At 36.9% G+C, this 27,428-nt stretch overlaps 1 protein-coding gene across 1 annotated transcript in view; it reads left to right on the top strand.

Annotated features, from left to right (window-relative positions):
* PPFIA1 (PTPRF interacting protein alpha 1) overlaps positions 1 to 22,029 on the top strand; it is a gene marked incomplete at its 3' end in the record, with an annotated part of 49,225 nt that extends 27,196 nt beyond the window's left edge. Inside the window, exons 14-31 of the mRNA XM_084262640.1 lie at positions 710 to 789; positions 1,023 to 1,155; positions 1,766 to 1,989; positions 2,374 to 2,608; positions 5,273 to 5,302; positions 6,121 to 6,272; positions 6,438 to 6,610; positions 7,394 to 7,487; positions 12,869 to 12,950; positions 13,080 to 13,280; positions 14,145 to 14,207; positions 14,757 to 14,783; positions 16,525 to 16,700; positions 16,781 to 16,878; positions 18,179 to 18,354; positions 18,914 to 18,982; positions 20,610 to 20,775; positions 21,971 to 22,029. Coding sequence (XP_084118766.1) covers positions 710 to 789; positions 1,023 to 1,155; positions 1,766 to 1,989; positions 2,374 to 2,608; positions 5,273 to 5,302; positions 6,121 to 6,272; positions 6,438 to 6,610; positions 7,394 to 7,487; positions 12,869 to 12,950; positions 13,080 to 13,280; positions 14,145 to 14,207; positions 14,757 to 14,783; positions 16,525 to 16,700; positions 16,781 to 16,878; positions 18,179 to 18,354; positions 18,914 to 18,982; positions 20,610 to 20,775; positions 21,971 to 22,029 — 2,238 coding nt within the window. The remainder of the gene's footprint in view (positions 1 to 709; positions 790 to 1,022; positions 1,156 to 1,765; positions 1,990 to 2,373; positions 2,609 to 5,272; positions 5,303 to 6,120; positions 6,273 to 6,437; positions 6,611 to 7,393; positions 7,488 to 12,868; positions 12,951 to 13,079; positions 13,281 to 14,144; positions 14,208 to 14,756; positions 14,784 to 16,524; positions 16,701 to 16,780; positions 16,879 to 18,178; positions 18,355 to 18,913; positions 18,983 to 20,609; positions 20,776 to 21,970) is intronic.
* Positions 22,030 to 27,428: the final 5,399 nt, after the last annotated feature.

Genomic DNA, 27,428 nt, shown 5'->3' with positions numbered 1-27,428 from the left:
ATCCTTAAGCAGTGGCAGTTGATTTTGTAGTCACACTATCTGATCTGAAATAATACTTGTTATTGCTTATTAAATCACAGATGTACTGCATCTCCTCAAATCATTCTAGTAAGTAGCTAGACCAAACTGTAGAGGCCGTGCTTCTGTAATGAAGCAAAGAGTACAGTCAGGCTATTTTGCAGAATGTGCTTTGAATTTTGGTGTGTCTAGGCCAGCAGTTTTCACCCAAGGCGCAGATGTTCATCATCAGCCAGTTTTTATTAGTCTTTCATTGTTTTCTTTTTCATTGGATTTCTCTTAAATTCTGAGTTTCTGGAGCATGTATAATTGTCCAAATTAAAAGTTGAATACATATATAGCCTTTGCTGCACAGAGCTTACTAAATCTTCTTCCAACATAATATTTATTATTAATTACAGTAAAGTTAGTAATAGGTGAAACTTATTTAGGAGCTGTTTTAAAAATAGACATTGTTATTACCTAGAGTCACAGTGTGGAGAGGCAACAGAATTATTCTTGGATGTCCTTTTGTGATGGTGCTGTTTTGTGTGTAGCCGAAATCATTCTTAAATTTTATGTCATTGAAGGGTGTGTTTTAAAGTTTGTTATTTCTGAGTTTTGTAGAAATGGAATAAAAAAACCCCTAAATGTTAGTTTATTCAGTGTTTGACACTGATTTTTTAAAAATATGTTTTATTTATTTTTACAGGATCAACTTGTATTAAATATTGAAGCATTAAGGGCTGAAAATGACCAAGTGAGACTTAGAGCCACATCACTTCATCACAGGTACGTGCCATCACTTATAGCTAATTTTTTCCAAACTTTTGAAGAACGCTTTTTCTAAATGCAGTTTGTTCTATAACTGCAAATAGTTTAGACATAGCTATTAAACATATTCTTTTTAGAGTATATAAAGCAGTTTTCAGGCTGCCTAATAGGAATTGTTTGGGTGGGGGTTTTCTGTTTGTTTCCCTTTTCCCCCTCTCTTTGTAAGAATAAAATGTTTTTTTGTGTTCTAGCCGACCAGATTTCAGATATCCTATGACATCTTCATCTGTGGCTGACAGTCATGCAGACTCCTACAGCACCTCGTCAGTGTTAAGGCGTCCCCAGAAAGGACGTTTGGCAGCTCTCAGAGATGAACCTTCAAAGGTAAGAGAACTTTGAAATTAAAATAAAAATAAACTTTGGTGGCAAAGTAGATTACATGAGGCTACTCTTGCAAGAGTACTTATTACTATTACATAGTAATAAGCCACTAGATTTCATAGATCCTGTTTGATGCACAGCCACCAGAACAAGACAAAAAAACTGCAAAATTATTTTAAGGTTTAAGTGTGGTGAGCCTGTAAAATACAATTTGAAACAGCCTGACTTCTGTGTCTATACATTAACCTAACATGTTGCTACAAGCTATTTCAAGTCCCTTTCAGGACACAAGTTACTGTTACATAAAGCTGATTCCAAAATTCTCATTGGACTTCATAGCTAAATTGTACTGTAATATACAGTGCATATAGCCAAGATATGTGATGTTTCCATTTATTCAATGGGACTGTCCGCTTTTAAATTTCATTTAAGATGCAACACTTTCTACATTATAGTTTTCTTTTTTTTACCTTTCTGTAAATGTTGCTGTCTTGATGGATGCATTCAGCACGTAAGTGAGCTTTTAAAAAACTACTTTAAACATCTTGAAAAACAGTATGAATGTCATGGTTTTCTCGTTTAAATCTGGAATTACTTTGTTAAATTCTCTTAGGTTCAAACTCTGAATGAGCAGGACTGGGAGCGAGCCCAGCAAGCAAGCGTGTTGGCAAACGTGGCACAAGCTTTTGAAAGTGAAGTTGATGTGTCGGATGTTGAGGATGATAGGGAGACTATATTCAGCTCAGTTGATCTGCTGTCACCAAGTGGTCAGGCTGATGCTCAAACTTTGGCCATGATGCTTCAAGAACAGTTGGATGCAATCAACAAAGAGATTAGGTAATGTCTGTCTGCTGTTAAAATTGTTGATAAAACCAGGTGTCTGTGACACTAGGAGTCTTTTTTGTGTGGTTACGCAGGAAATGATGGTTGTCCATTCATATTCCTGGCAGGAGAACTAGACAGAAGTAACTAGTTTTCTTATGTCTTTTCTGATTCTTTGTCTTCAGTTGTAGTTTTGAAAGGCATTGTGTGTCACTAGTTTGACAGAAAACCTTGCATGGCGGTAAAAGCAGTAGTGTTTACCACTGGGATTTTTTTTATTGTATTGGACTAGAAGATGTTTCAGCGTAGCTGTTTTGCTGGTGCTTCCTGAGTCAGCTTTTCTGTTTCAGTGATACTTGCTTGAATGTCATGTTCCTTTTGAAACTTTTTTTCTTCTAGACTTATACAAGAAGAAAAGGAAAACACGGAACAGCGTGCAGAGGAGATTGAAAGCAGAGTGGGTAGTGGAAGTTTGGATGCCCATGGCCGATTCCGATCCATGAGCTCCATTCCTCCACCCTATGGAAGTGGTTCACTTGCTGGTTCATCTCCACCCGGCAGTGGCCGCTCCACCCCAAGGCGGATTCCACATAGTCCAGCTCGGGAAGTGGACAGACTAGGCATCATGACACTGGTAAGTATCTGTTAACTTCACTTTTTCAGGAGACTGTTCCTTTTCTCTAGGAAATGGGTTGTTTGATTTCCCCTTCCTCTCCTTCTTACTCAGCTGTATTTTTCCTTTCTCTAGGTTTTTCTACTGCTTCCTTTCAACTTCTATAAAAAGTGTAAGATACAGTCATAATGATTAGGAAAAATGTTCAGAACTCAAGTCTATTATTTGGTCAACATCTCATGCCTAAGTATTCTGTCTGTTGTTATGGTCTTTCTTCCGACTCCTTTTCCTAGAAGAAACAATGTTTTCTTTTCAACTCCTGGTACATCAAATAGTTTCTCCCTCTGCTTTAAATGCTATTTTTAGCCAGTCCACTATTCCACTAAATACACAGCTAAAGAGTGATTTGCATATACTGCATTAATCTTGAAGACTGTGGAGCTATAACAGCTGGTTTAATGAGCTCCAGTGTCTTGTTTTAGCTTTTAAGACTGGCAGGTAAAAGAAGTGTCTGTCAGATCTAGTAGCTGGTGAAGTAGTAGCTTGGGCATAGCAGTCCACTGAGTAGAGAAGGATGGATCCATTCTTTCGACATTCTTACTGCTGCTTAGAAAAATTAATTCTAGGAAGTGCTTTATGCATGTAAACCTGTCTGTAAAAACAAGGTAAAAGTTTCCACTTTTTTGTTTTTACATAAACGTTATGCAAACTGAACATCATTTCATATTTGGAATACTTTTCAGTAAGGAGCATCTTGAATTACAGGTATTAATTTTCAAGCACTCTCTGGGAAAAGCTCCATCTCCTACTTGGCTCTAAATATGTTACTTTATCTCCAGATTTGCATGTGATTTTGGAAACTGTACTTCCTAGTTGTACACACAACACCACACTCTGCTATAACTTACTGTCTTGGATAACTGCACTTGCATCATGCCTATAGTATACCAACCAGTAGACAAGGAATGCTATCCATCACTGCCAGGGCAGGTGAACTGTGACTGACTTGGCTCACGTAGGTCTATTATAGGAGCGCTTAAAAACATGTATTTTGGCTAACTGCTTTTGCTGGCTGTTTAAAATGCCTTCTTATTTTTCTTAATAAAAGGAATCCTTTTGCCTTGTTTAAAAAAAAAATAATCATTATACCAGCTCTCTCCATCAAGCATGCTTCTTTCACAGAAACTACCAAATTTCAGAACAGAGTACAATATATTCTAGGTTTTCACAGTAATAAGTAGTTAAGTACTTCTCTTGCAGAAAACCATATACGAATATAAGTAGCTAGATGAGAGTGTGTGTCTTAGTCTAATGTAATTGAACACAAATAAACTACCTTAGTTCACTTTAGATCAAAAGAATTGTGACTCAGAAGCACTTACTGATTGTTTGCAGTTGCATTTGTCTGATGCTTTAGTTACCTGGCCACTAGTTTGTGAGCGTGATGGCAACATTAGCTTAATGCTAACTGCACTAGTGGTGTTGGGCAGTTCAGTAAGTTGAAAAGCCCTCCTGATTAAAATTAAAAAGCATCAACATAATAAACAGAAACCTACAGCATTCTTCAGTATTTTTTTTGTAAACACTTCCATTTTTATTGGTTATTGGATTTAACAGGTGAAAGATCCTGCAAGATTAAAATGATCGTGCTGCACCTATTGAAGAACTTGGGGAGGGACTAGATAATCTGTAAAGGTCTCTTCAAACCCAAGCCTTTTTATGAAACTATGACTTATTAGCATAGTACTTTACAGTCAGATTGAACAAAACTTTACGTATTAATGCTGTGTAGTTTGCATGTATTCTAAATAAAAGTTAAGTTGTGATTGATTAAAAGTTTTTAGGGGGTGAAACAACGTAGAATTTTCCAGCTTTGAAGAGGACTGACTTTATTTTTGATTACAGTCTTTTGCAATAATTTGTCACCAAATACAATGATAATTATACAGCAAATTATCTCAAACTTTTGTCATCAGCAGTCTGAATAACTTGACAACTGTGTGTAACTCAGGGTTACTGCCTCACTGTGCAGTGGCAGAGGTGGGAAGTACCCAGGAAGGACGATACAGTGGAGGATAAAACCAGGAATAGACTCTTGCCCAAATATTCCAGCACTTTATTCTGTTTTTTTGCTAAGTTTACTGTTGCTGTAGAGAAATCAGCTCTGGTTGGCACTCTCACAGTCCTGAAAGTCTGGCTGCTGTTGGTAGGTAATGACCCAGAAAGTGGGTAAGGTGTGAGAAGGGACTAGTGCAGTCAATTTAAGAAGCCTGCTATGGCTGCCACGTGGGTGTTGTAGTTCGAAGCAAGTCCTTGACATATGACTGGAAATCCTCTCACTTTCTAAAAGCCCCCATGTACTTTACTGTTTTTCTTGCTGAAGATAATGCACATTTTGTGTGCTGATTTGCCAGTGGTACCCATACATTGAAATATCTACAGTACTTTTGTAGCTAACCAACTGTAAGTCTTCAGTTTTTTTCTTCTTTTCCCCTCTTCAGTGATGCATTTAAGTAATCTGTAATTGGAAGATTACCTCTTCTCTGTATCTTTCTCTGTGCCATTGCTGTGATTGTTATTTATATTGTCCCTAATATTTTTTGTCTATAGTAGTTGTTTCAGTCTGCTACAGTTAACAATAAATACGGCTCTTCCAAATTTCTTTTCTTTGCATGCATCTATCAGCCTAGTGATTTAAGGAAACACCGTAGAAAGGTAAAGATCTCTAGTTTATGTACTGGTGTGCCTCCTCATCTCCTTCCTTCAAATTCATTAATGGTTAACAGGAACATAAAAGAAAATATTTTCAGGGTAATGCTATAATAAAGCAAGTTTATATGCTCTTTGATATTAAATGTAAAATGGTTTCTCATCTTAACATAAGTGTGGGTTTGCTTTGTTTGGTGTGGGGTTTTTGTGCGTGTGTTTGCTTGGCTTTTTTTTTGCTGGTGTGGGGGACTGTTGCATTGCTTTCTGTTGACAACTGATTTCTTAGTCTTCATGAAAGAATATTTAATTATAAAGATCTGCTAGAGCACATTCAAATAAGTCCTTTCTGTTATTCAAATGCTGAGATAAACTGTAGCCCACAGGTATGTGGAAACTGACTTCATAGAACTGTTGAGCTGGTTAATGATTGTCCAGCCATGTAACAATGAGAATTGAAATGCCTTCGTTTCACAGGACTCTCTGGGTTTTCTTTGTGCTTGTTTAAACTGGAGTCAGATATATTAGTTTTATGGTGCTGAAGACACTGCTTTATCTCTTAGCTCTTAATAAGTAAAAGATGAGTGCTACTTTTTTTGCTCATTTCATGAGCCAAGACTGAAATTTAATAGTTTGTTGCTGAACATAACAGAAAATCCAAAAGGAAGTCAAACAATAGACAACTGCAGAACAATAAGGGGAAGAGTAATCATTTAACATTTGAAATAATTGAATTTTCCTTTCAGTATTTTCTGTAGCATTGATAATTGCATTCGTGTTTTGGTATTTCCAACTAACCTGACAAGTTCTCATTTCTTTTCCATTAGTCTCCAGCTTCTAGAGAAGAGGTACGAGATGATAAAACCACAATAAAATGTGAGACATCACCACCTTCTTCACCTCGATCTTTGCGTTTGGACAGAGTTCAGAAAGGAGCTCTGCATACAGTGAGCCACGAAGATATCAGGGACATTAGAAAGTAAGTAGCTGTGAATGTCAGACCTATCAGTAATTTAGGATTTCAGGTCATCGAATAAAGTTCTAAAACTGCAAGGCTGTTCAGCTTACACGATTTTAGTTCTAGATACCGGAATGTTTCTCAAAAAAAGAGACTCCTTTATGACACTTTTTTCTTTTTTTCAAGTTCGACAGGCTCACAAGATGGGCAAACAAGTAACCCTAGTAGCAGCAATAGTAGCCAAGATTCCCTTCATAAAGCTCCCAAAAAGAAGGGGATCAAATCCTCAATTGGCCGCTTGTTTGGCAAGAAAGAAAAGGGGCGACCTGGACACACAAGCAAGGAATCATTAGGACAAGGTTGGTTTGCTGCTTTTTTTTTTCTTTTTACGTAGTAAGAATGAGTGAAAGACTGAATTTGATGCATGTATCAGTATGTATGCGTTTATGACTGATTATTTTGATGCTGATGTACAGCATGTTTTGGAAACTAGTGACAATATTGTGGTAGGTCCTTTTATGAGTGTAGAATGCTAGTTCAGATAGTCAGGTATTGCTGTCTTCCAGGCTCTTGTAACCAGGTTATGGAACCTTTCTGAGCTGTTAGGTTTTTGTGAAGCAAAATCTGCAACTGTCTAAGTGAAAGAGTCTTTTCTTAGTGTTGATACCAACAGTGTCTTCGTTTTGGACCCAAAGTAACTCCCTTGAAACGAACCCAGGTGGCTTAGTAAATATTATGGTTACCTTTGTCTCTTGCATAATTCTTTGCATAAATCAGCACCCTTGATATTGACAGCACTCGAGATATGGGAACACGGAGAATTAATCCTATAGAAGTTGAAATATGAAATTTTCTGTATGACTCCAGCTAGTTTTAGACAGTGCTTCTTTGAGTCCTTACCAATCTGATTTTCCTGTTTTCATCCGCTATTTTCATGGGCACATGTTCAACTAGAAAATTGAATGGTAGATGAGTTTGGAGGCTTGGTTTTGTACACTTTTGATCAGTAATATTACAAAGAATTAAATATTTTTTTCAGGAAAGCAGTAGTGGGTTTTTGGGTAGGTTTTTTTCAGTTCTAACTAGCCAAAATTGCCAAGGTAACAACACTGCATTTTGTTTTGTGGGGGGTTTTATTGTAGTTGGCATGGCAGAAGCAGACAGTTCCTCTCAGGATGCATTAGGTCTCAGCAAACTTGGAGGTCAAGCAGAAAAAAACAGGAAAATGCAAAAGAAGTAAGTAATTGAATTATTTTCAATATTGTTTTAAGGTATCACTTTGCTTAAAAATGTTTTGGGTTTTGTTTCAGTTTTGGGTTTTTTTGCCTAGTATGGTACTATGGCTAATAATATGGTCTTTGTATATTCCTGCCCTCCCCTCCTCCCCCCTCCTTCCCCCCAACCATTAATAGTGGTATAGGTTATGGTAAGTTTGAAACAGATTCCAGTGCTGAAAGCTCATTCCTGAAATGCTGTATTAAACAAGCTTGGAGATAAAAGCGGATGGGTTGCTTTGGGTTTAATTAATTTGGAAGATTTCCCACAGTTTGCGTCTGTTTAAGTTTGTCTTGACAGTTTTCCTCATATTTTAATGGTGGAAGTTGGTGGTTTTCCTTGCACTGTATACTTCTGATTTTCTGGTTTTTTTTATAAATGGTGACTGTTTCCTTTTTATGGTACCTTTTATATTACGCAATTGCCTTTTTGTAGTGTGTATTCAGGAAAATCTCTAGTTTAGTGTTCACCTTTTGAGTATTTATTACATGCTTTGTTGTTCCCAGACTTAGAGTGAAGCAAAAAGACTATAACCATAGGTAAAAATAGATACTGCTATTAGTAGAAGTCTTGACTCAGTGCTTATATGGGAATACAGGAAACACTCAAATTTATGTAAATAAGACCAGGCATTCTTTGCATTTTTCTACCCAAAGCTGAGCTGTGTACCTTGCACTTCTGTTGCTTCTTTTCTGTTCAGCTGTCTTTGCATCAAGAAAAACTTGACCAAGATTACACATGTCTTTTTACCTGCCTTCTGAAGACAGAACAGTGAATGTTGAAAGTGTGCGAGAGAGATTTCTCGCCCTACCTATGTTCTGTCAAAAAATAAGAATAATGCCTGGTGACTGCTAATGAAAACCAGCAGTGTGTTGGTTTAAAAAGTCAGAAAGGAATGTGGTTTTGTTTGTACAACAGAATGCTCAGCTGTTTTTCTTCAGACTGTTACACTGAAGGCAATCGTACATTATTGTGATCTGGTATTTTCCCTTTTCTACAGAGCTTTAAAGTCATACCACATCTTGGTTGAATAAATAGTTTTTGTTTGGTCATAGCTAAATCATGGTAGGGCTGCTCTTTGAACAATATGTGTCTTTCTCAATACCAGTCACAAATTTCATCGAGTAAAACAGCCTCTATACTATTGAAGTCTTCCTTCAATAAATGCAAAAAATGCAGTCACAGATAAATCATGGCTTTTCTTTGTACACATTCTGCCTTTCAAAAATTTACTAGTGTAACTTAAAGTACACATCATGGCTGTGTGTTGTTGATTGCCTAAAAAGCAAGTCTCTTTATTTGACAAAAGGGAAACTTCTAGTTTGAAATGGCCTTGCCTAGCTATGAAATACAAGTAGGTGCTTATTCACAGGAAGGTATCTGAGATTCAGATATTTCCTTGAAAGTGGGCAAAAAACAAGACTGTTGGAGATACATCAGAATGTTGAGCTTTACTACTCTTACTGCTGAGAGAAGCATCAGGGCCCTTTGGACTTCAGGAGAAGCAAATCTTACCTTTTTAAAAGTCCCAGCAAGATATTTTAATCCAGGTGTTTCAGAATCCTGACAGGTATTCTGAATGTCAGAAACAACGATGTCACAAAGTGTCAAAGATACCTTGCTGTCTGAGATGCTTGTTATCAAAAAAAGAAAGTGGTAAAGCTCTGAATTGCTTTTCACTTGGATACTGGAGGAGGGTGGGGTTCAAATAAATTCCCAGGGCTGACTGTTCACTTATTAAAATCCTGTATTCAGCAAAAAGAATTCCAGTTACCTGAATGCTTGGAACAACGACAGCTCTTTCTATTTATAGTTGTTTCTAATCCCTATTTGCTAGCTTATCATTCTGATTTCTGCATGCATGCACACTAACAGTGTGAGGGCAGCATTCAATGTCTTCACTAACAAAAGCATATTTATAGTTACAAAATTAAGTTACAGTATGCATTATTTGTCTGTTTTTGTATGCCTTTGAGTTCAGCTGAATTCTAGCTTTATATTTTTCCTTCATTGTTTTATTTTCCTTTTGTTTACCATTTGATGTGGTAGTGCAAAATCAGGGTAAGTTTATATTTATTTTATTAGGATTGTTGTGGAATTATGATAAATCTCATTTAGACTTTTTAGCAATACATAAAAATCTTTAACTTTTTTCAGAAAAGTCTAATTATGAGGGATGATACTAGATATAAAAGAACTTATTGTGAAAATGTCTTGCTGTAATAAATCCAGTGTTGTCTAGTTCAGTGTGAAAGCTAGTTCAATGTCTTGTCTTTGCATGGTGTGAATTTTTATAATGGAAATACTACACACTACTTAAGTGGAGTTAATTTTGTAATTTAGGTTTTAAAAGCTGTTTAGCAATAGCAGATATTTACAGCAGTTCATTTCCAAGGTAGATGTATTGCTGTAAAAAATGTTGCCCGTTGTTTACTACATTTGTCTTTAGTGTTTTGTTCATGCTGTTTCTGCTTGTGAGCTGTAGTATTGACAGTGTCACAACTGTATTTGTGCTTTTCTGTGTACAACAGAAAACTTAATACTGTATTAATCAAAAAGGAAGGCAACCCTAAATTTAAGATCACTCTCCTTAAAGTTTTACACAAAAAAGTTTATTAAATACCTGAAATCAATATATTAGGATAGTACCTTTCCACTACTGATACTCTGCCCGAAATGAGTATTTTAGTCTTGTGTTTTACTGCTGTTGCCTTTCATCTCTTACCGCTTCCATCAGTATAGCTCTATTCACCACCTTCCCTACAGTATTTTTTCTGCTCTCAGCTTCTTCCAGATCAGTTCTCTTCAGTTCCATCCAAGAAATCCGGAATACAGCATTCCCCTTTGGGTACAAGTTTTGGGTTTATCCATTCCCATGCTGTCGTAAGCCAGTGACAAAGTGGTGTTACACCAGGCTGCTTTATTTTCCTTGTGGGGTTAGAGCATGCTTGCCTGCCAGGAGCCATTCTAAACACAACTGCTTCAAATGGTATTTAAAGGGCCTTGTGTGTTCACTGCTACATCAAGCAGCTGGAGTTTTGACATCATGTCTCACCCTGTAGGACCGCAGTTCCTTTGTTCCTCACAGCTGGTGTCAGATGCCTTTTCAGTGTGCCTAACGACAAGTGTTCCTCTCTTGCCACTGCATGCTTCTGTCTCCAGCTCCCAGTGATGTTCCACTAACTTTTTATGAAGTCCGTAGACATCTATCCCTTGGTTTGTCACCTAAGAGTTACTCCAGTAGCTGGCTACTCCTTTGACGTTCTTTTGTCCTTTGCCAGCTTTATACAGTGAACTCCGCCAGTGCTACTGCAAAGCTGAATTTTTCACCTGCTTCTTCAATAATTCGATGGCCTGTGAAACTAAACTGGCACGTCTGCTGTGAGCTTTAATCTGATCATGTATTGCTGGAATGCAGCGAGTTTCTTGTTGAAGGTGGAAGGGAATTGTTGGAAAGTTCTCTGCTATGGGAAAAAGCCATTGATGTGTCATTTGCAGATAAAACAGCAGCTGCCTTTGAAATCTTCTCATGAGATGTTTTGTGCCCATGCTATGCGTGGAGCTTTCAGTTTAATGATTTTCTGTGCAAGCAGGTTTATATCTCTTCTTGCATGTGAACAAATTCCACAATTCATTTCTTTCTTCATGGATGCATTCCTCTTTGGATCCATTGAATAATTCTACATAAAGTTCTCGAACACTTTTGCTTGCTTTGTTTCCATTTCTGTATGCTTGCCTCTGTCACACAACTCTTCCTTCCAGCTGCACAATTGTTCTCTGCATATCCACCAGCACGAGTTCAGAGTTTGCATCATAACCTCTCCCTGTGCTTTCGTTACATTCCCTGCAGTGCTTATCTGGTGATTTGATGTTTCATGGTTAACTTGATAGTACACAGAGCAACTTACAAAACTGGAAGAAGTTGCAGTTCTTAGTACTGCAGTACCCTGAGCAGCTTTATAAACTGCAGGGAGGCAGGGATCACATGCTCTTGTGGGGTCAAACTATGGGCTGCCATGGGCATGTCTTGTGCTCTTTAATCATTAGTGGGCTTCCATCTCTGCACCATCGGCTTACCATAACCACCGAAAAGGAAGACAGGCACCAATTTTGAAGTTAAAGCTGCGTGGAAAAAACATTGTATTCCTTTTATGGAAAATACAGTATTAAGCATTTTATTCTGTTCCTACCAAGCAGTACTTGATATCATCATCTTAATTTTTTTTTCTCTTACTAATCTTTAAACAAGAGAAGCAAAACTGAATGTGTTCATGACTGGTGCTTTGTGGGATTAATGTGTTCCGCAGTAGCAGGAAAATAACTGATCACCCAAGCTCACAAATCTCTGGTGTTGCTGTTTATTCACACTTGCAAGTGTAGAATTAATAGCATAAACCAGTAAGAACTGTCCAACTAGGTGGAGTTGTTTTACGTTAAACTTCAGAGAAGAGTGAGTGGAGATTTGATTATATATCTATATAACTAGTTATATAATTATCCATATAAATAGCTTTCAAAAGCAGCTTAAATATGCTTTTTTCAGACTTTGTCCATTTTTTTCAGACAGACATATCCAAGTAACACTGCATTCTCACACCCGTGACACTTGTTTTTGGGTTTTGGCTTATCAGACATTTTTGGCAGCTATTTACAGGGATCCTGTGAGTTTCCATTGTTTCTGTAAGCTGAATTGTCAATATTAAACTTCAGTCTCTTCTGTTCCAGAATAACAAAGGGAATGGTGTCATCATAGAAGATGAAAGCTGAGTTTCAGTACACAGCCTTTCAGAACATAATTGCCAAAGCGTGGCTTGCTGAATATAATGGCTGTCTGAAGCTGTGCCTGAAATTCTGACAGGCTTGCTGTTGCAGACTGAAATTTGCCAATTAAATGGTTACTGTCACGATTTCACTGTGGCATACAGTACCATTTTGGTGGCATGGCTATCTGATGTATTCACAGGTTTCAAATCTCCATGTTGAAGGAAAAAAAAAATACTACTTTGGTTCAGTGTAATTTGCTGAACAGAAAATTGAAGCAGTTGAGAATCTGACAGATATGTCTGACATCTCTACTCTGTGTTTGCATTGTTGGGTAAAGTGTCAGCAGCAGTTTGAGACAAACTTCCCAAAGGCAAGATCCAGCATCTCTGCCACTCTGGAATTTCCTATACAGTTCAGCTTATGTCACTAAGTAGTCTTTGTACAAGCCCTGGGGGTCTATGATGTAAGGCTGAGAAAGGAAGAAAGCTAGCTATTGGAAAGATAGTAAATTCAATGCAGTGTTTAAATTGTAACATCTAGTTTCTCTTTCTTATTAATAACTGTTTCTGTAATTGTAGGCATGAGTTGCTAGAGGAAGCCAGAAGACAAGGTTTGCCTTTTGCACAGTGGGATGGACCTACTGTGGTCGTGTGGTTGGAGGTACGTGGATCTCCAAAATAAATAGATAAAAATAACCCCCCTCAGCGTGCAGACCGCTAAAGAATTTAAGGTTTTTAGAGTCAGGAATGTTTTCCAGATCCTGCTTATTTGCTTTTTTATTTGTTTCAGCTGTGGGTTGGGATGCCAGCCTGGTATGTGGCTGCCTGCCGAGCAAATGTGAAAAGTGGTGCTATCATGTCAGCTCTGTCTGATACAGAGATACAGCGTGAAATTGGAATTAGTAATCCTCTGCACAGACTGAAGCTGAGGCTGGCCATTCAAGAAATCATGTCACTAACAAGTCCATCTGCCCCTCCCACCTCAAGGACGGTAAGGAAGTGGTCCAGCATGAAATGTCTTTTAGAAACAATAGAATTTCCAAAAATTCTCCTTTAAACATGTCACAGAAAGGATTTGAGCTTCAAATAAGAATTTCTGGAAACACTGTATTGTAGAGGATCACATATTTAAATATTGGATCTTTAATGGAAATTAAATTAAGGAATAACTACATTTTCTTTTTAAGGGAAGAGAAATTTCTATCAGTGTAAGTATATAATCAAAGTTGTTAAGAGTGTGTACTATTTGACTCATCTTTTGGCCTCAGAAAAACTAGTAGAGATAAAATATTATTGTGGTTTTACGTGGCAGGGTTTTGAGGGGGGGCTGCAGGGGTGACTTCTGCAAGAATTTCTGTACAAAAATCTCTAAAACTGTAGGAGGTTCTTTCATGTGTTAAGGCCATTAACTCCAAATAGTAGTTCACCCTACAGAAACTAGGAGTCCACCTGTCTCTCTATGCTGTGGTAAATTTAGACACTTAAATTCCCCCTAAAGTGTCTGCCCTGCAGTCTAAAGTTATTTCTGAGATTCCTGGGAATGTGTACTACATTACAAATGCATTTTTCAGATTAAAGCAGTCTCAAGTGCTTGCCCATTAATTACATCAGTGTAAGATATTCATCACATTCAATTTTGCTAATATCTTTGAAGAAAAGCGATCTGTGTTAATAGGCTTTTATTCCATGCCATTACTTTCAGTAGATGTACCTGTTCTTAAGACTTTAGAAACCATTGCTCTTGCCCATGCCTGCTCCTTATGTGTACCGATTGCTTACACGTTCTGCAACCTCTCCTCTTTGTTACTGCTTTCCTTTCACTGGATGGGACGGGTTCCCTCTGGGGTCATATTAGACCACAGGAAATGTCTGGGTAACACATGAAGAAATGGAAAATCTTACAGCCACCCAACAAACGGTTAGTTTATAGTGTTGCCACTTCTGTTCTTTAGAGTGCTTTTCACACTTTTTGAGTATTTGAATCAACTGCCTGTTGGTTTTTTCCTTCCACCGCCATCCCCCCCCCCCCTTCCCCATTAATCCATTAAAATTCTGGATTGTTTCTTCTAATTATTAGTTTTGTAACCTGCATCTTGATATTTTTCTTCCAGGAGCGGGGGGAAAAACCAACACTGATAAGATTGTAAAAAAAACCCAACAAACAACAAGCTCAAACGATTTCTAATCTGTAAAATGGAGCTCTGATTTCATTACTAATAAACAAATTGAATTATTTTGTGGAAATCTCTTCTGTGCAGAAAACTTAATCAGTAGATGGGTTTTGCAACCTCTCATGAACATGAGTGCCTTGTATATTCTTTTACATTGCATGATGCTCACTTCATCTAGATTTTTTTTTTTTTAGTGTGTAGTAGAGTTAGTCTTGCAGTGCATCTTTAACTTTGGTCTCCTTACTAAACTTACATACTAATGTGTGTGTTCTTTTGCTTTTCTAACTACGTAACAGGAAGATGAGGAGGGAAGCTGGGCTCAGGTCGGAAATTTTATGTAATATTATAGATTATATGTAAACTCTAATTAGAGCATGAATGTATTTTTTCTTTGTAGCAATTTCTTTTAGTGTGGCTTGGGGATTGAGAGGGAAAACAACCTACAGGTTTAGCTCTGTATAGTACATACTTGGAAGACACACTACTATATTTAGGTGATTTAAATATTTTAATGTTTTCTAGAACTTCCAAGATTCAAAACTTTATCCTTGAAAATATTGTAAAGTAATGTTTTGCACAGTACACTGCAAAAAAAAGCTATGGATAAGGATTTTTAATAAAAGGGCTGTTAAGGAGGAGAGTATTCAGAAGTCTGTCATCATTAGCTTTCCTGAATACTTACCATCTAGCTTATGAATCACCAAAATGTAGCTCCTCTTTCTTAATAAGCACCGTTGTATTCTATACTTTGAATGTACTAGATTAAATTTTAACATAATTTAATGACATAAAGGGTGGTGTGTTTTGGTGGGGGAAGCTATAAGGTCCAACAAGAATTGTCTGCTGTGTGCAGAAAGTCGCTGTTCAACCTGGCCACTGTCATAGGTGTGCTACAAGACATAGCAAGCCTAGATACTTAAGTAGATTTCAGTCTACTAATTCTGTAATCCCCTTTGATTAATTGTTTTCCCTTAAAGTGATGACAAAGCCTAATTGTATTTTCAGGCATTGAGGTAGTTGAGTATTTTACACAGTTATAAACAAAACTTGGGATTTGCCTGTACTGCTTATCTTCGGAAGGTTTAGTCTCTTCTTGCTTGGCTGCCCTCCAGATTAAACCTGTTTTAAGCCCCGTTAACTACATCTCAGATACTCATTTGCTTGATTGTCAGTAACAATCATAGCTTTCCTCCCTGTTACAAGAGTCTGCTACCTAGCGATGGCTTGAAGAAATACATTTTGTGTAGCCATGCTCCTTTCTAGAAGAGGCTTCTAGAGGAGGAATGGACCTTTTGACTTTTAATTGCACTGTAAAAAGGAATTACTAGCCTTGACTTCTGAGAAAGAGAGCTGTTGTTTTTTTATTGCTCAGGGCATGGCTAGATACGTGATTACAAACTCTTCTCTTTAGAAGTTGTCTCCCAAAAATGCCTTCTGATTTGCAGGTTAAAAATGCAGTGAGCAAAACTGTCTTTTTGAGTGGGGTTTTTCTTGTTTGATTTTCGTTTTAGGGTTTTTTGTGGGTTTGGGATTTTTTAGGACAAGGACTAGCATTGAGAATCACTTGCTCTTCAGGAGTCGGTTCTTACCACTTTTCTTCTTTTTGCTTGCTTGATTTACATCAGTTCTGAAAGCAGTTCTATGTATCAAAAAAGCCCTGCAGTTAGTTTTTTGGTATCTTGTGTTTATATGGTCAGTTATATGCCCACACCCCAGTTCTCAAGAGATACGTTGTATTCAGCATCTTATCAAAATGAAATTCTATGGATCTTGCTACCAAAATCTTATGAATTAGTCTTATTAATTTTTACACATTTTTATACTCTTCAACATTAAATAAATTAGGCAGTTTTACTTGCTGATCTCAGTATCTAAACTTGCTCTTCTTCATGAGGATGACTTCAGAAAACATACATGTAGAGTCAATGTTTTAATTTGCTTATCTTTGCTTATTTAGTTCTTATCCTGTAGAATTTTGTGTTTTTCTACAAGATAAGTTGTCTAAAAAAGCTTTTTCTCTTTTTCTCATTTTAATAAGCTTATTCCTTAATCTTTTAAACACAGACGTTAGCATATGGTGATATGAACCATGAGTGGATTGGCAATGAATGGCTCCCTAGCCTGGGGCTCCCTCAGTATCGCAGCTATTTCATGGAGTGTCTTGTTGATGCTCGAATGCTGGATCATTTAACTAAAAAAGATCTGCGTGGACAGCTTAAAATGGTGGACAGCTTTCACAGGTAAAGAGACTGAAGCTGGAGACATAACTTACAGTAAATGTTTCCCTTAGGTCTGAATTTTATTTTTCTTTTCCGAACAGGAACAGTTTTCAGTGTGGAATCATGTGCCTACGGAGACTGAATTATGATCGAAAAGAACTTGAAAGGAAGAGAGAAGAAAGCCAGAACGAAATTAAGGGTTAGTGCATTGTCTTGTTCTGTCTGATTCAAATCTGTTTACCTCAAAAACTTACTTTAAAAAAACAGGGCTTTAGGAATTACGACAAAAATATCAAATGTTAAATACAGGAGATGCGTCTGCATGCAGGTCCTGAACAGTGAATTGTGAAACGTGTCAGTAAGTCATAAACTCATGCAGAGATGTGCTGCAAACACAGGCAGTTTTGAAACTCTTACTGCACTGAAGTTTGAAACAAAACTAAATTTTTAGGAGGATGAGCATTTCAAAAAAGTTTGTGAGTTGTTTTTTGTTTGGGGGTTGTTCTTTTCTGACATAACTCTGCATCAATGTGATTTTTATTACTGCTTATGGCAAATGACTTTTGTTAAGCCGCACTTTATGCAAAAGTATCCAGGTCACTTGCGTGTTTATATCTTCTAGATTCACAGTGGTTATTGAACAAGAGGTTAAAAAAGTAAAAGCAGGGTTGGGGATTCACAGTATTTTGTGAGACTTCCCATAGAAATGTTGTCCCCTGCCTTCTATCAGAATTCTTTTCTAACATCTTAGACTAAAATTTTAGTGTTACCTTATACACAGTTTGCTTGGAAGGCTTTGTGCTTGCTCTTGTCCTTTCCTTTCAAAGTGTTCATACCTTTTGGTGGTTATTCTACTAATTGTGCTTGAGAAACATGCCCAGAAAATTGTTGGGGAAGAATGTTCATTGACACAGGCCAGAAACTTGTGGATCTTTGTAACAGTTGGTATGGACATTCCTGAGTAGTGTTTTAAAGAAATAGAGAAACCCCTGAAAAACCTGTTTTACACGAACATAGCTTTTTCTTTTGACATTCAGGCTGTGAATGCTGATTTGTAATGTTTTTCCCTTGAATAAGTTCTAAGATGAGACTATATTGATCACAGAACTGTTATGGCATGAAATGCCTTCCTGCAAACTTCAAATAAGTTTGCTTTCCACTTTAAGATTGTGGAAAAGTGTAGTAGTATGCACACAAGCTGAAGTGAAGTTTTTAACAAGGAAAACTACTGTATGGAAAAGATGGAACACCGAGCGTTCATCTAAGTATGGAGTTTTGTTTCAGAGCATTTCATGCACGCTGAAAAGGGCAGGGGCAGATTGAATTGCAACCAAAATAACACAATTCCTTGAGACCTACTACTTACCAAGATTTATGATGAATTGTGTACATGTGAAAATCAGTCTTCACACAAGCATACAGATCAAGAAAGGGCTGTGGGTTTTTTGTTCAGAGAATTTGTACTGTTACAAACCAGGCAACATTTTTTCTCCCCTTAGATGTCCTTGTCTGGAGCAATGAAAGAATGATCCATTGGGTAGTGTCCATTGGTCTTAAAGAATACGCGAATAACCTTATAGAGAGCGGAGTTCATGGTGCACTTGTGGCCTTAGAGGAATCATTTGATTACAATGCATTAGCTCTCTTATTACAAATACCCACACAAAACACACAGGTAAGCAAGAAGTACTTATTTTGTGGCCAAGAGGATGTTTCTCCCCTCTAGGAAGGTTAAAATGGGACTGACTGGTTTGCTTTTTTTTATTTGGGAAATGTGTATATTTCTGTTCCCAGCTCTAGAAAGTTGTCCATTATCCTATAAGAGAAAAACATAGAACTATGTTGTTTTTACTGTTTTCTAATTGTTAGCCTAATTACCTAATAATTCTGATAACTTTGCTGGGACAAAAAATATCGTCTGAATATTTTCATAGCCCATCTTCACAATATTATTGTAAAACTCTTAATTTTTCTTGTATTCTGAAAACACTAAGTTTGAACTAAAAATCATGAAATTTCATATCACAGCTAGGGTAAGAGGGAGCTGTTAAGTCTTCCCTAAACTTTTAACAAGTTATAACTTGGTACTTGAGAACTTACAATTTGTTTGTTAATCTAACAAAGTAAAAAATAATTTGTTAATTATAATTTGTTAAGCTTTAAAAATTACCATAGGTTATTAATTACTAATCTTTTGGAATTCATTTCCATTTATTTTGTACTGCAAACTTCAGGCTCGTGCTGTTCTGGAGAGGGAATTTAATAACCTTCTTGCTATGGGCACTGACAGAAGACTTGATGAAGTAAGTTACTTGAGCTCTTGAGCAATTTTATAGTCATAGGAACTTCATCAGAACTGTTAATTGAAAGAATTTTGCTAGAACCTCTTTAAGCTACTGACAGAAACCTTAGCTTGAGATGTGTTGTCTTAAGGAGTTTCTGAATATGGCAGGTTTTGTGTATTTAGGTAAGATAACTTTGAATAGGGAAGTATGAAGATAATATGCAAGGTGGTGTTTTGTTTGGTGTTTTCTTGTGGGAAAATTATTGACCAGTGTTGCAGAAGAGCAAGCTATGATAAAGGCACTGTATAGCACATTTCAAACCTTTGTCCTAACAAGCAGTATTTCAAATACTTGTGTTTTTCAAGAAAGCTTGTGGTGCTAATATCTGTTACTACTGGTATAGAAGGCCACCAGGTATGTTTGAAGATCAAAAGTGTTTTCTCCCAGGCAGTCTCTGATTTTAGTGTAGAAATGTCATTCAAACAGAACAAGTATAAAACTAACAAACTAGGTGTGAGACTTCTTTTTATTGTAGACCTGTGAAACCATAGCAGAAAAAAGTGGGCTAAACAAGCTTTAACCTTTTAGGATGCTCTATGCTGTAATGCCATAACAGTTCCAAGCCGGTGCTGCTTCCCCAAGAGAATCCTAACTCTGCGCTGTCTTGTCAGTGCGCATGGGAGTTTGTGGGAGCATGTGTAGGCAACAGTGATTTGGGTTAAAACTGAGGTGTCAAAACCCTAACTTGGTTAACCAGGGCAGGGAACTGGTCCATGATATCTCAAACATTTGCGCTGGTAGGAGGAAAAGGACAGGGGAAGGGGGGCAGTGCTGACTTAACCTGTTTTTGGATCAATTAGGTGAAGAAAAAAAAAAAACCTTGCTTGGTTTGGTGTTCATCTTTTGGAGCCTTTTCATGGCACATCCTGTCAGCTATGTTCTCAATATGTATCTCTACTGAGATTTTAATAACATCATCAGAAAGCAGCTTGATAGTTTTCTAAGGTAGTGAAAATCACCTTGGTGGTTTCAAGGTGCAGAGGAAGGAGCTTTGAGGGAATGGACGTTTGCTCTGTTCTAGGACTGTTTGATCACAAGCATCTGCATTATTTGGAGACCATCTTCTAATTGTAAAAGGGGATAAAACACTGCGTGGCAATATAGTATTTGCTGCACTTCACCCCCCCCATCACTTCCTGTAATTTGTAGCATGAGAAAGCACAATAGCTGTATCATCATTCCTGTAAGACAGAATTGAAGGTTAAAAGCAGTCGTTCAAATTAAGTCTAGGTCAGTGTTCCCGAAACAGCTTTTATGATCTGCTCCGCTCTTCATATCCACTAAGAATGAGTGATATGACACTTAGGAATTACTGCAAATCATGAAGTGCAAATATTCAAAGTACAAAAGGTTTTCTTAAATGTGCAGAACACAAGAATTTCCATAGTTACTGAGCTGAAGAGCCTACACTCTAGCAACTGAACACAGATCGTTGCAAAAGAAAACCTCTTCTGTTATTGCCCCCGAGACATTCTGAAAATTAACTCATTCGGTAGTCATAGATTTAAGATTGTCAGTAATCCTTTTAATGTCTGTAACAATCCTACATTTTCTTAATTGCTAATGATGTTTATCAATATAACAGGATGATGATAAGAGCTTTAGGAGAGCACCTTCATGGAGAAAGAAGTTTAGACCAAAGGACATAAGAGGTTTAGCTGCTGGATCAGCAGAGACTCTTCCTGCAAATTTCAGAGTTACAACCTCAATGTCTTCACCCTCTATGCAGCCAAAGAAGATGCAGATTGATGGTATTGATTTTGTATTATTTTAAGCATGATGTACTTTTTTCCTTGAGATTTCAAGGGAATTAAATTCAGATTACCTTTTTCTTGCATAAAAGCATCTGCCTTGTGCATGGTTTTATATATAACACTGTTTAACCACAGGGTGCTCTGTAAGTTCAGGAAGCTGTACTACATGTGATTTTTTTTTTTACTTTATTGGATTAACAGAATGAGAGTTTGTTTTAAGCTAGGAAAGTAAAATGACACTTTAAGTATTTTAAGCACATGATGCATGATTTGGAATAAGCAGCGATTAAACCAATGTAAGCCCTACTTCTGAAATGCAGTAAGATGCATTTGAGAAATGATGTCAGTAAACCCCCTTTCATAATTATGAGATTATTAAAGCTTGGGTGAAAGGTGCATTCCTCCCTTCAGTGGTCACTTAAGTATTTATCATACTTAGTCATGACTTCATTGCTTCTGTCCTTAAGGATCTATATGTATATGTGCATGTGTGTGTGCACAGATATGTGTTAAACCTCTAACAACCCCACCTGGAAGTGAAATTGGATCATCTGATGAGCTATCATGTCTGTTTAAAAGCATTCTCTTTTAGGATCATGAGAATAAATTCTTACTTGAATTTGTTTTACAAAACACCAGTAAAAATATATGGACAATGTATTTAATTAGAACAGGCAGGATGAGAACTTCTGCATAATCTGTCAAAGTTACATTAGGTTCTAAAAATTGTATTTATAAGTAAAGCTCAAAGAAACCTTTGCAATTGATGTGACTCTCTAAAATGAGCAGTTTTAAACTGGAAATGTTGTCACAAGGACATAATATTTTTCAGAATTGATGGTGGAAAGTTCTGTAAATTAAAATAAGTTAAATTTGTACCATTCCTTTTTATGATTTTAAGAAACAAGAAAAAATATTTAAACTGTATAAAATATAAAAGAAATTACTTAGGAAATTACCTTTGTCAAGTTTTGCATGCTAGTTGGCATGCAGATTTTTTTAGACTACTTTTTGTTAGCCACTGAAACAAGAAGTGGTTAATATAGAAACTGTAATAGAAATTCTGCCTTTCTAACTTGTAACCTTAGAGTTGGGTGAGTATGGTAGCTGTAATCACATTGCTGTGATGGTTTTTATGGAAAACTAACATGCATGCTGTGTTCTGCATGTCTTCCCATGCTTCTTGAAATAGGCAGTGTGTCAGGAACACAAAGATTGGATTCTGCTACAGTAAGGACCTACTCCTGTTAAAGCCTTCTCCTGGTGAGTAAAGTTGATAGGTATGATAGTAAAGCAGCTATTTATGGAATAAAACGTCAGACATTTTAATGCAGTGAGTGTACACACTTCCACAGCTGTTTCAGATGTTCTGAATAGATTTATATTGAAAATCTGAAGCTTATTTCCTACAGTGGAAGACCAGGAGTGTTTAATTATTTACTTTTGTAAATAATGTTGGTTTGGGTTTTTTCTTAGGGTTTTTTAAAACAACATCAAGAAACATCTGTGATAAAAATGTAGGAAGCGTTGGAATCAATGGTGGGATAAAACAGCTATTGAAAACAGGGAGGAAAAGAGAACTGAATGTGTTAGGCATATAGAGGAAAGAGAACCAGTCAGTGTATGTGTGACCTTGCAGTTCAGATCATTGATCTTTCAGAGTCTTTGGTCAAAGTTATCTCACTACAATACACTTCAATATTGAATTGCGTGGTTTTTCTATTTTTGGATACTTTATGGGGTTGTGGTTGTTTAGGCTGTCTGCTTGGGTTTAGCTACCTGCAGCCTAAATTTGGGTAGCTGTGAGCAGTGCTGACAGTAGAAGGCAGCTTGATCACACCGGGGTTTTAATACAAAGTACATCTGTACAGGCTTGGGAAAGCTACCTAGGCCTGTCTTACTCCTGGATTTGGAATGATATTCCTTCAGCAGCCTCTGCTGTATTTCCTCATAGAACAGTGTTTTGTTTTGCAAACAAACCTGGAAACAAAGTATTTGTACTACATTTGGATTAAAAAAAAACCAAACCAGAAACAACAAAGCAATCCAGTGAATCTTTCTCTAACTAGCTGCTAGCTTCCATGGGCCATAGATTACCCATCTCTCTTGCTTACAGCTTTTTCCTTTCTTCTCCCTGGTAACGTTCCAACCAACTCAGGTATTGGCTGCCTTTTCTTCAAATTTTAAACCTTTTTTGCATATACAAATTTAGTTCTTAAGAGTACTTATGTATGAAGTTGAGTGTGAGAGGGGAAAACGTTACACATAGCAGCTCAGATCACACAGATCTGTCAGTTTATAATCTCAGGGGCTATCTTAACTTTTTTTTTTTAAAAGTTTCAAGACATTGAAGTTTGAATTCTTCCCCTCATTCTCCTTGCTTTTTCAGGATTTTAGTAGTAGTTGATCCAGGATAGAAATGAGGGAAGGAGAAATATTTGAGCTCACATGCTTTACTTCACAATGCAGCTGAGGAATACAGAGGGCAATAAAATTGTATAGCTCATGGCATGGCAATCATTTGATGCATGATGGCTGTAGTACTGAGCTGCTAGTAAGAAAACTAGAACAAAATGGTTTTTTTAAAACCTGCTAATGTAATCTTTTTGTTTCTCTTTCTGTGTTTTTTGTTCGTTTTGTTGGTCTCTTTACAGTTTACCCACACTATTTCTACCGGTGATATGCAGCATTTTGAACATTTGGAACCCTTAACCTGTTAATACTTGCTAAATGGACACTTTGAGATATTTTATTACAGAGTTTTTAATTAGCAAATAAATTCATGAGTACTAGAGAGAAAATATTTTAGAATCTAAATGTTTCTTATATTTATGTGACTTCTCATTTATATAGTTACTTACATCTTCTGTTTCTATTCAGTCTACAAATCAAATCATTGCTGATTTTTTTATTCTAATTTTAGTCTTTCCAACTGAATGTACTGTAATGCTTGTATGTATATGTCCCTATAATTAATATAGGGTTTTTGTAAATTATGCAGTTACTGTAATTATCATTGTTTTTAATAATGAAACTGAAGGTGAAAAGGATTTTAATACCTTTATAAAAGTTTCATGACACCAAGCAGTATATATTTTGTCTTTTGGAAATGTTAGCTTAGATCTGAAAACAAGTCCAGCTTTTTTTCAGGTAAGCGTACGTTGTCGTAGAAGGTATGGTACATGATTGTTCTTCTTTTCAGAACTGTACCTTTCCACAAAGAGCATTTGTCAAGTAGTTGGGAATTTGTCTTTATTTAAAATAGAACTTGTTTTAAAACCTGGGACGAACTCTTAACACTATGGAACATGTTTTAGAAGTGATTGACTCAGTCATAACACTCTGCTGTATTTGTATAGCGTTATCATCACAGTGACTGAAAACAAGCCATAAACCAAGAACTGTTTTGTTGTGGGGTTTTTTTAATCTTAACTGAGGAAGATGGAATTCATAACAACTCCTGGTCGTAATCTACAGGCCACAGAGAGGTTCTTTTTTTTGTCCTAAATCTTTTTGGTTGAAAACACTTGTGGAAAGATGCTGGTGAAACTAGTTTTAATGGACCAATCATGAAGCACTGCAGTCTCGTGTCAAACGTGTAGTGAAAGATGAAGGTACAATGTGCTGAAAACTAAAGCAGTGCAACTTCTAATAAAGGCCTTACTTTTCTTATGTAAGTCATCTTTTGTGTTTTGTAAACTTGTTCTAAAGAGTTGTCTGGACTTGAATTTTGATGGTTGTAGCCATTTTGGACTGTATAAGTAGAAAACGTATCCAACACTTGTAAATGGCATAGTAAAAAGCCATCAAGAATCTGTTCAGATGGTGCATTATTTATTATGCAACAATATATATAGCATGTCTTTTTTCTTACTTTGTTTTCCACTTTTAACTTGCTTGTAAAACTGAAATTCATTGTTACTGTTCTGTTTTTTCTATTAATCTTTTGTGTATTTTCAGATTATGTAACAATATGTACAGTCTACTTTTGAACTATTTTTATCACAGTATTATTTATTGCTTTCTTTCAATAAAGTACTGATGCATTTTCCACTGCCAATAAAACGCTATTGAAAAGCTAAGTTTTAATTGTATGCAGGCAGATACTTTTGCGGTGAATGGATATTGTCAATAAAGCATCTTAATGATTGTTTGCTGCCCTGTAGATCTTGTTTTGAATGATGACTTTTATCCAGTAGAAAAATGTTCCATTAGATGTGACATTTTCTTCGGAATTGTTCAAGTTCACGTGCATTAATCAGCTTTTGAAAACCAGTTTTCAGAAGGAAACTGCTTTATTTTGCCTACTTCTAGTCGTAGTTAGAGCTGTGATTTACTTTTATAAAAAGCAACAAACTATCACACAATTTCAGTGTATTCTGGTCCATGTGCTGAGGATTGAAGTGCTGTTCTACAGAGCAGCAACAGTTGCTTTGTTTGTAAAATGAGATTATGACCATAGCTAATATTTGGGGACAAACATAGGAGTTGAGGGAACCAATACAAAATTGGGTCACTTTATGTCGATTCTAGTATATTGTAAACCATTTCTTGTGTAGAAGAGAAGACAGAAGGATAAAGTTACAGAATAATGGAAGCAGTAGTGAAGCATATTTCATCATGTCCTCTAGATCGCCAGCAGGATGTGCAGTGCATGGAATGGAGAGATACGGAGATTGATGCTTTAAACATTGCTCGATAACGCATCTCTGTGTGTCTGGCTTGTCTTGCTATCTGATCATTTGCAGTCTCTTTTATATTTCCAGAGAATCTATCTTTCTAGAAAAAGCTAAAATGAAACTGCAGGAGGAGATCCTGACTCGCTGTTCAGCTAGACTTCACTGCTTAGAAAAAAAGACGTTTCTGGTCACAGGTGTGATAGGTGTTCAAAGTTGTGTATTGTTGCTTCTTGAAAGTGAAAACAACGCGGAACAGACTTGTAAAATGTGAAAAGAAAATACGTTTATTATTTGAAGGCTGTAAAACCTTAACTGTTATGGAACAATGGAATTGACCTGAGAGCTGGAATAAATGAGTGAAATAGAAAAAGCTTTCACAAACTGGCAAACTTGTGTGTTGACTTCCTTCTGAACTGGACAGTGAAGCTGTCTCGGAGAAATGGAGAAAAGCACTTCTTGCTCAATTTTAATAAACCCCTCCACAAAGAAAAACATGCAAGTGCATGTGCAAAAGGCAGATGGATATGTTACAGTAATCTTTAAAAAAAGCTTGGTTAAATATAGCTTTTTATAACTTGCTAAATGTCTTTAAATGCTTCAGTTGGAAAGAGTGCTATAAAATTAAAGTGTGTGTTTTATCTGCAATAAGGGAATGGAAAGTTGTCGCAGATAATTCTACAATTTTTGCATGTTTAGAGGGCAGGGAATCTCAAAACAGATGTTACAACTTAATTTTTCTCCTTGCAAACGGATATAAAATTAAAAAGATAAATTGCTTTTGCATTGCCTTATGGACAGTAATGATGTATCATGCCAAAACTCAGCAGTGCACATGTGAAGTAGTTCAAAGTAGAATTCATACTTGGAACTAGGTGGACTGGGGGGGGAAGCAGACTTTTCAGGTAAATAAAAAATTGGTGCAACATTATGTTTGAAGAGTTTTGAGGTGTGCTAATTTTGTGGAAACTAAGGAGTTAGTTTGCCTTTAAAAGGAAGGTGTTTAGTTGGTAATCCTGTTTTCAGGGTTGTAATTTTGGTGCACTGCTTAAACTCAAGTTTTCCTACCTCTAAGCAGAGGCCCAGGTGAAGATGCTTCAAAAGGGCACAGCAACAGAGCCAGAAGTAATGCCAAAAGGGATAAATTCTCTGAGCCTGGTTTCTCCTCTAGCAGATGTCTTTTTAAGAGTAAATTTTAGATGACTTAGAAAATGTGCTATATTTGTATTATTGGATAATCTTACCATGTCTTTAATATAGAAAAAAATTGCTGAGCTTATTTGTACTATGAACTGACTACACTTGGCTTTTAGAGGTACCTATCGCACCAAGACTGGGGCATTAAGTCCTGTTCCTCCTTTGTAATCTTTGCTTATGGGTTGGGGTGGGGGTAGTGTTTAGGTTTTTTTTCTAGAACTACCCTTCCTTTAAGCCTATTTTCTCCTTCTCTAAACCATATATACTACTAGTGGGCAGACAACTCTTAAAGCACAAAGGCTGCGTTCGAAAAACCAGTGGGCTTCCTTATGGTACCTGTTAATTTAGATACCCTGTGGCCAGCCACACGTGAGCCTTTTGCCCCTGGTAAAGAGATGGCAACCTCTCAAAACGTCCTAGTTGCAATTACAAATACATGATGGTGCAAAAGTGAGTATTAAGATATTTATTTTTTTTAAAACAAAAAAGTATGTGCAGTCCTGGCCAGACTGCTGTGCCTGTGAGCCGCAGCAGTGTCTGATCATGTTCTCCCTCAGGAAGTTTAAGAAATAGGAAAAGTAACAGCAAGTATCTAAATTCAAAAATACCGATATTAACACAGGCATACATGCACACTTTTGGTTTTTCTAAAGTATCTTTAGTGTTCCCCTGCCGCCGCATTACCGGGGGTCCCAGCTGGCCGGGGCAGCACCGCCCGGTAGGGCGGGACGCGGCTCCTTCCTCCCTCCCTCCTCTCCCTCCTTCTCTCCCTCCTCC

Source organism: Gallinula chloropus, assembly GCF_964237585.1.
Source record: "Gallinula chloropus genome assembly, chromosome: 4".
NCBI classification, from domain to species: domain Eukaryota; kingdom Metazoa; phylum Chordata; class Aves; order Gruiformes; family Rallidae; genus Gallinula; species Gallinula chloropus.
This window is presented reverse-complemented; position numbering and strand designations above follow the sequence as displayed.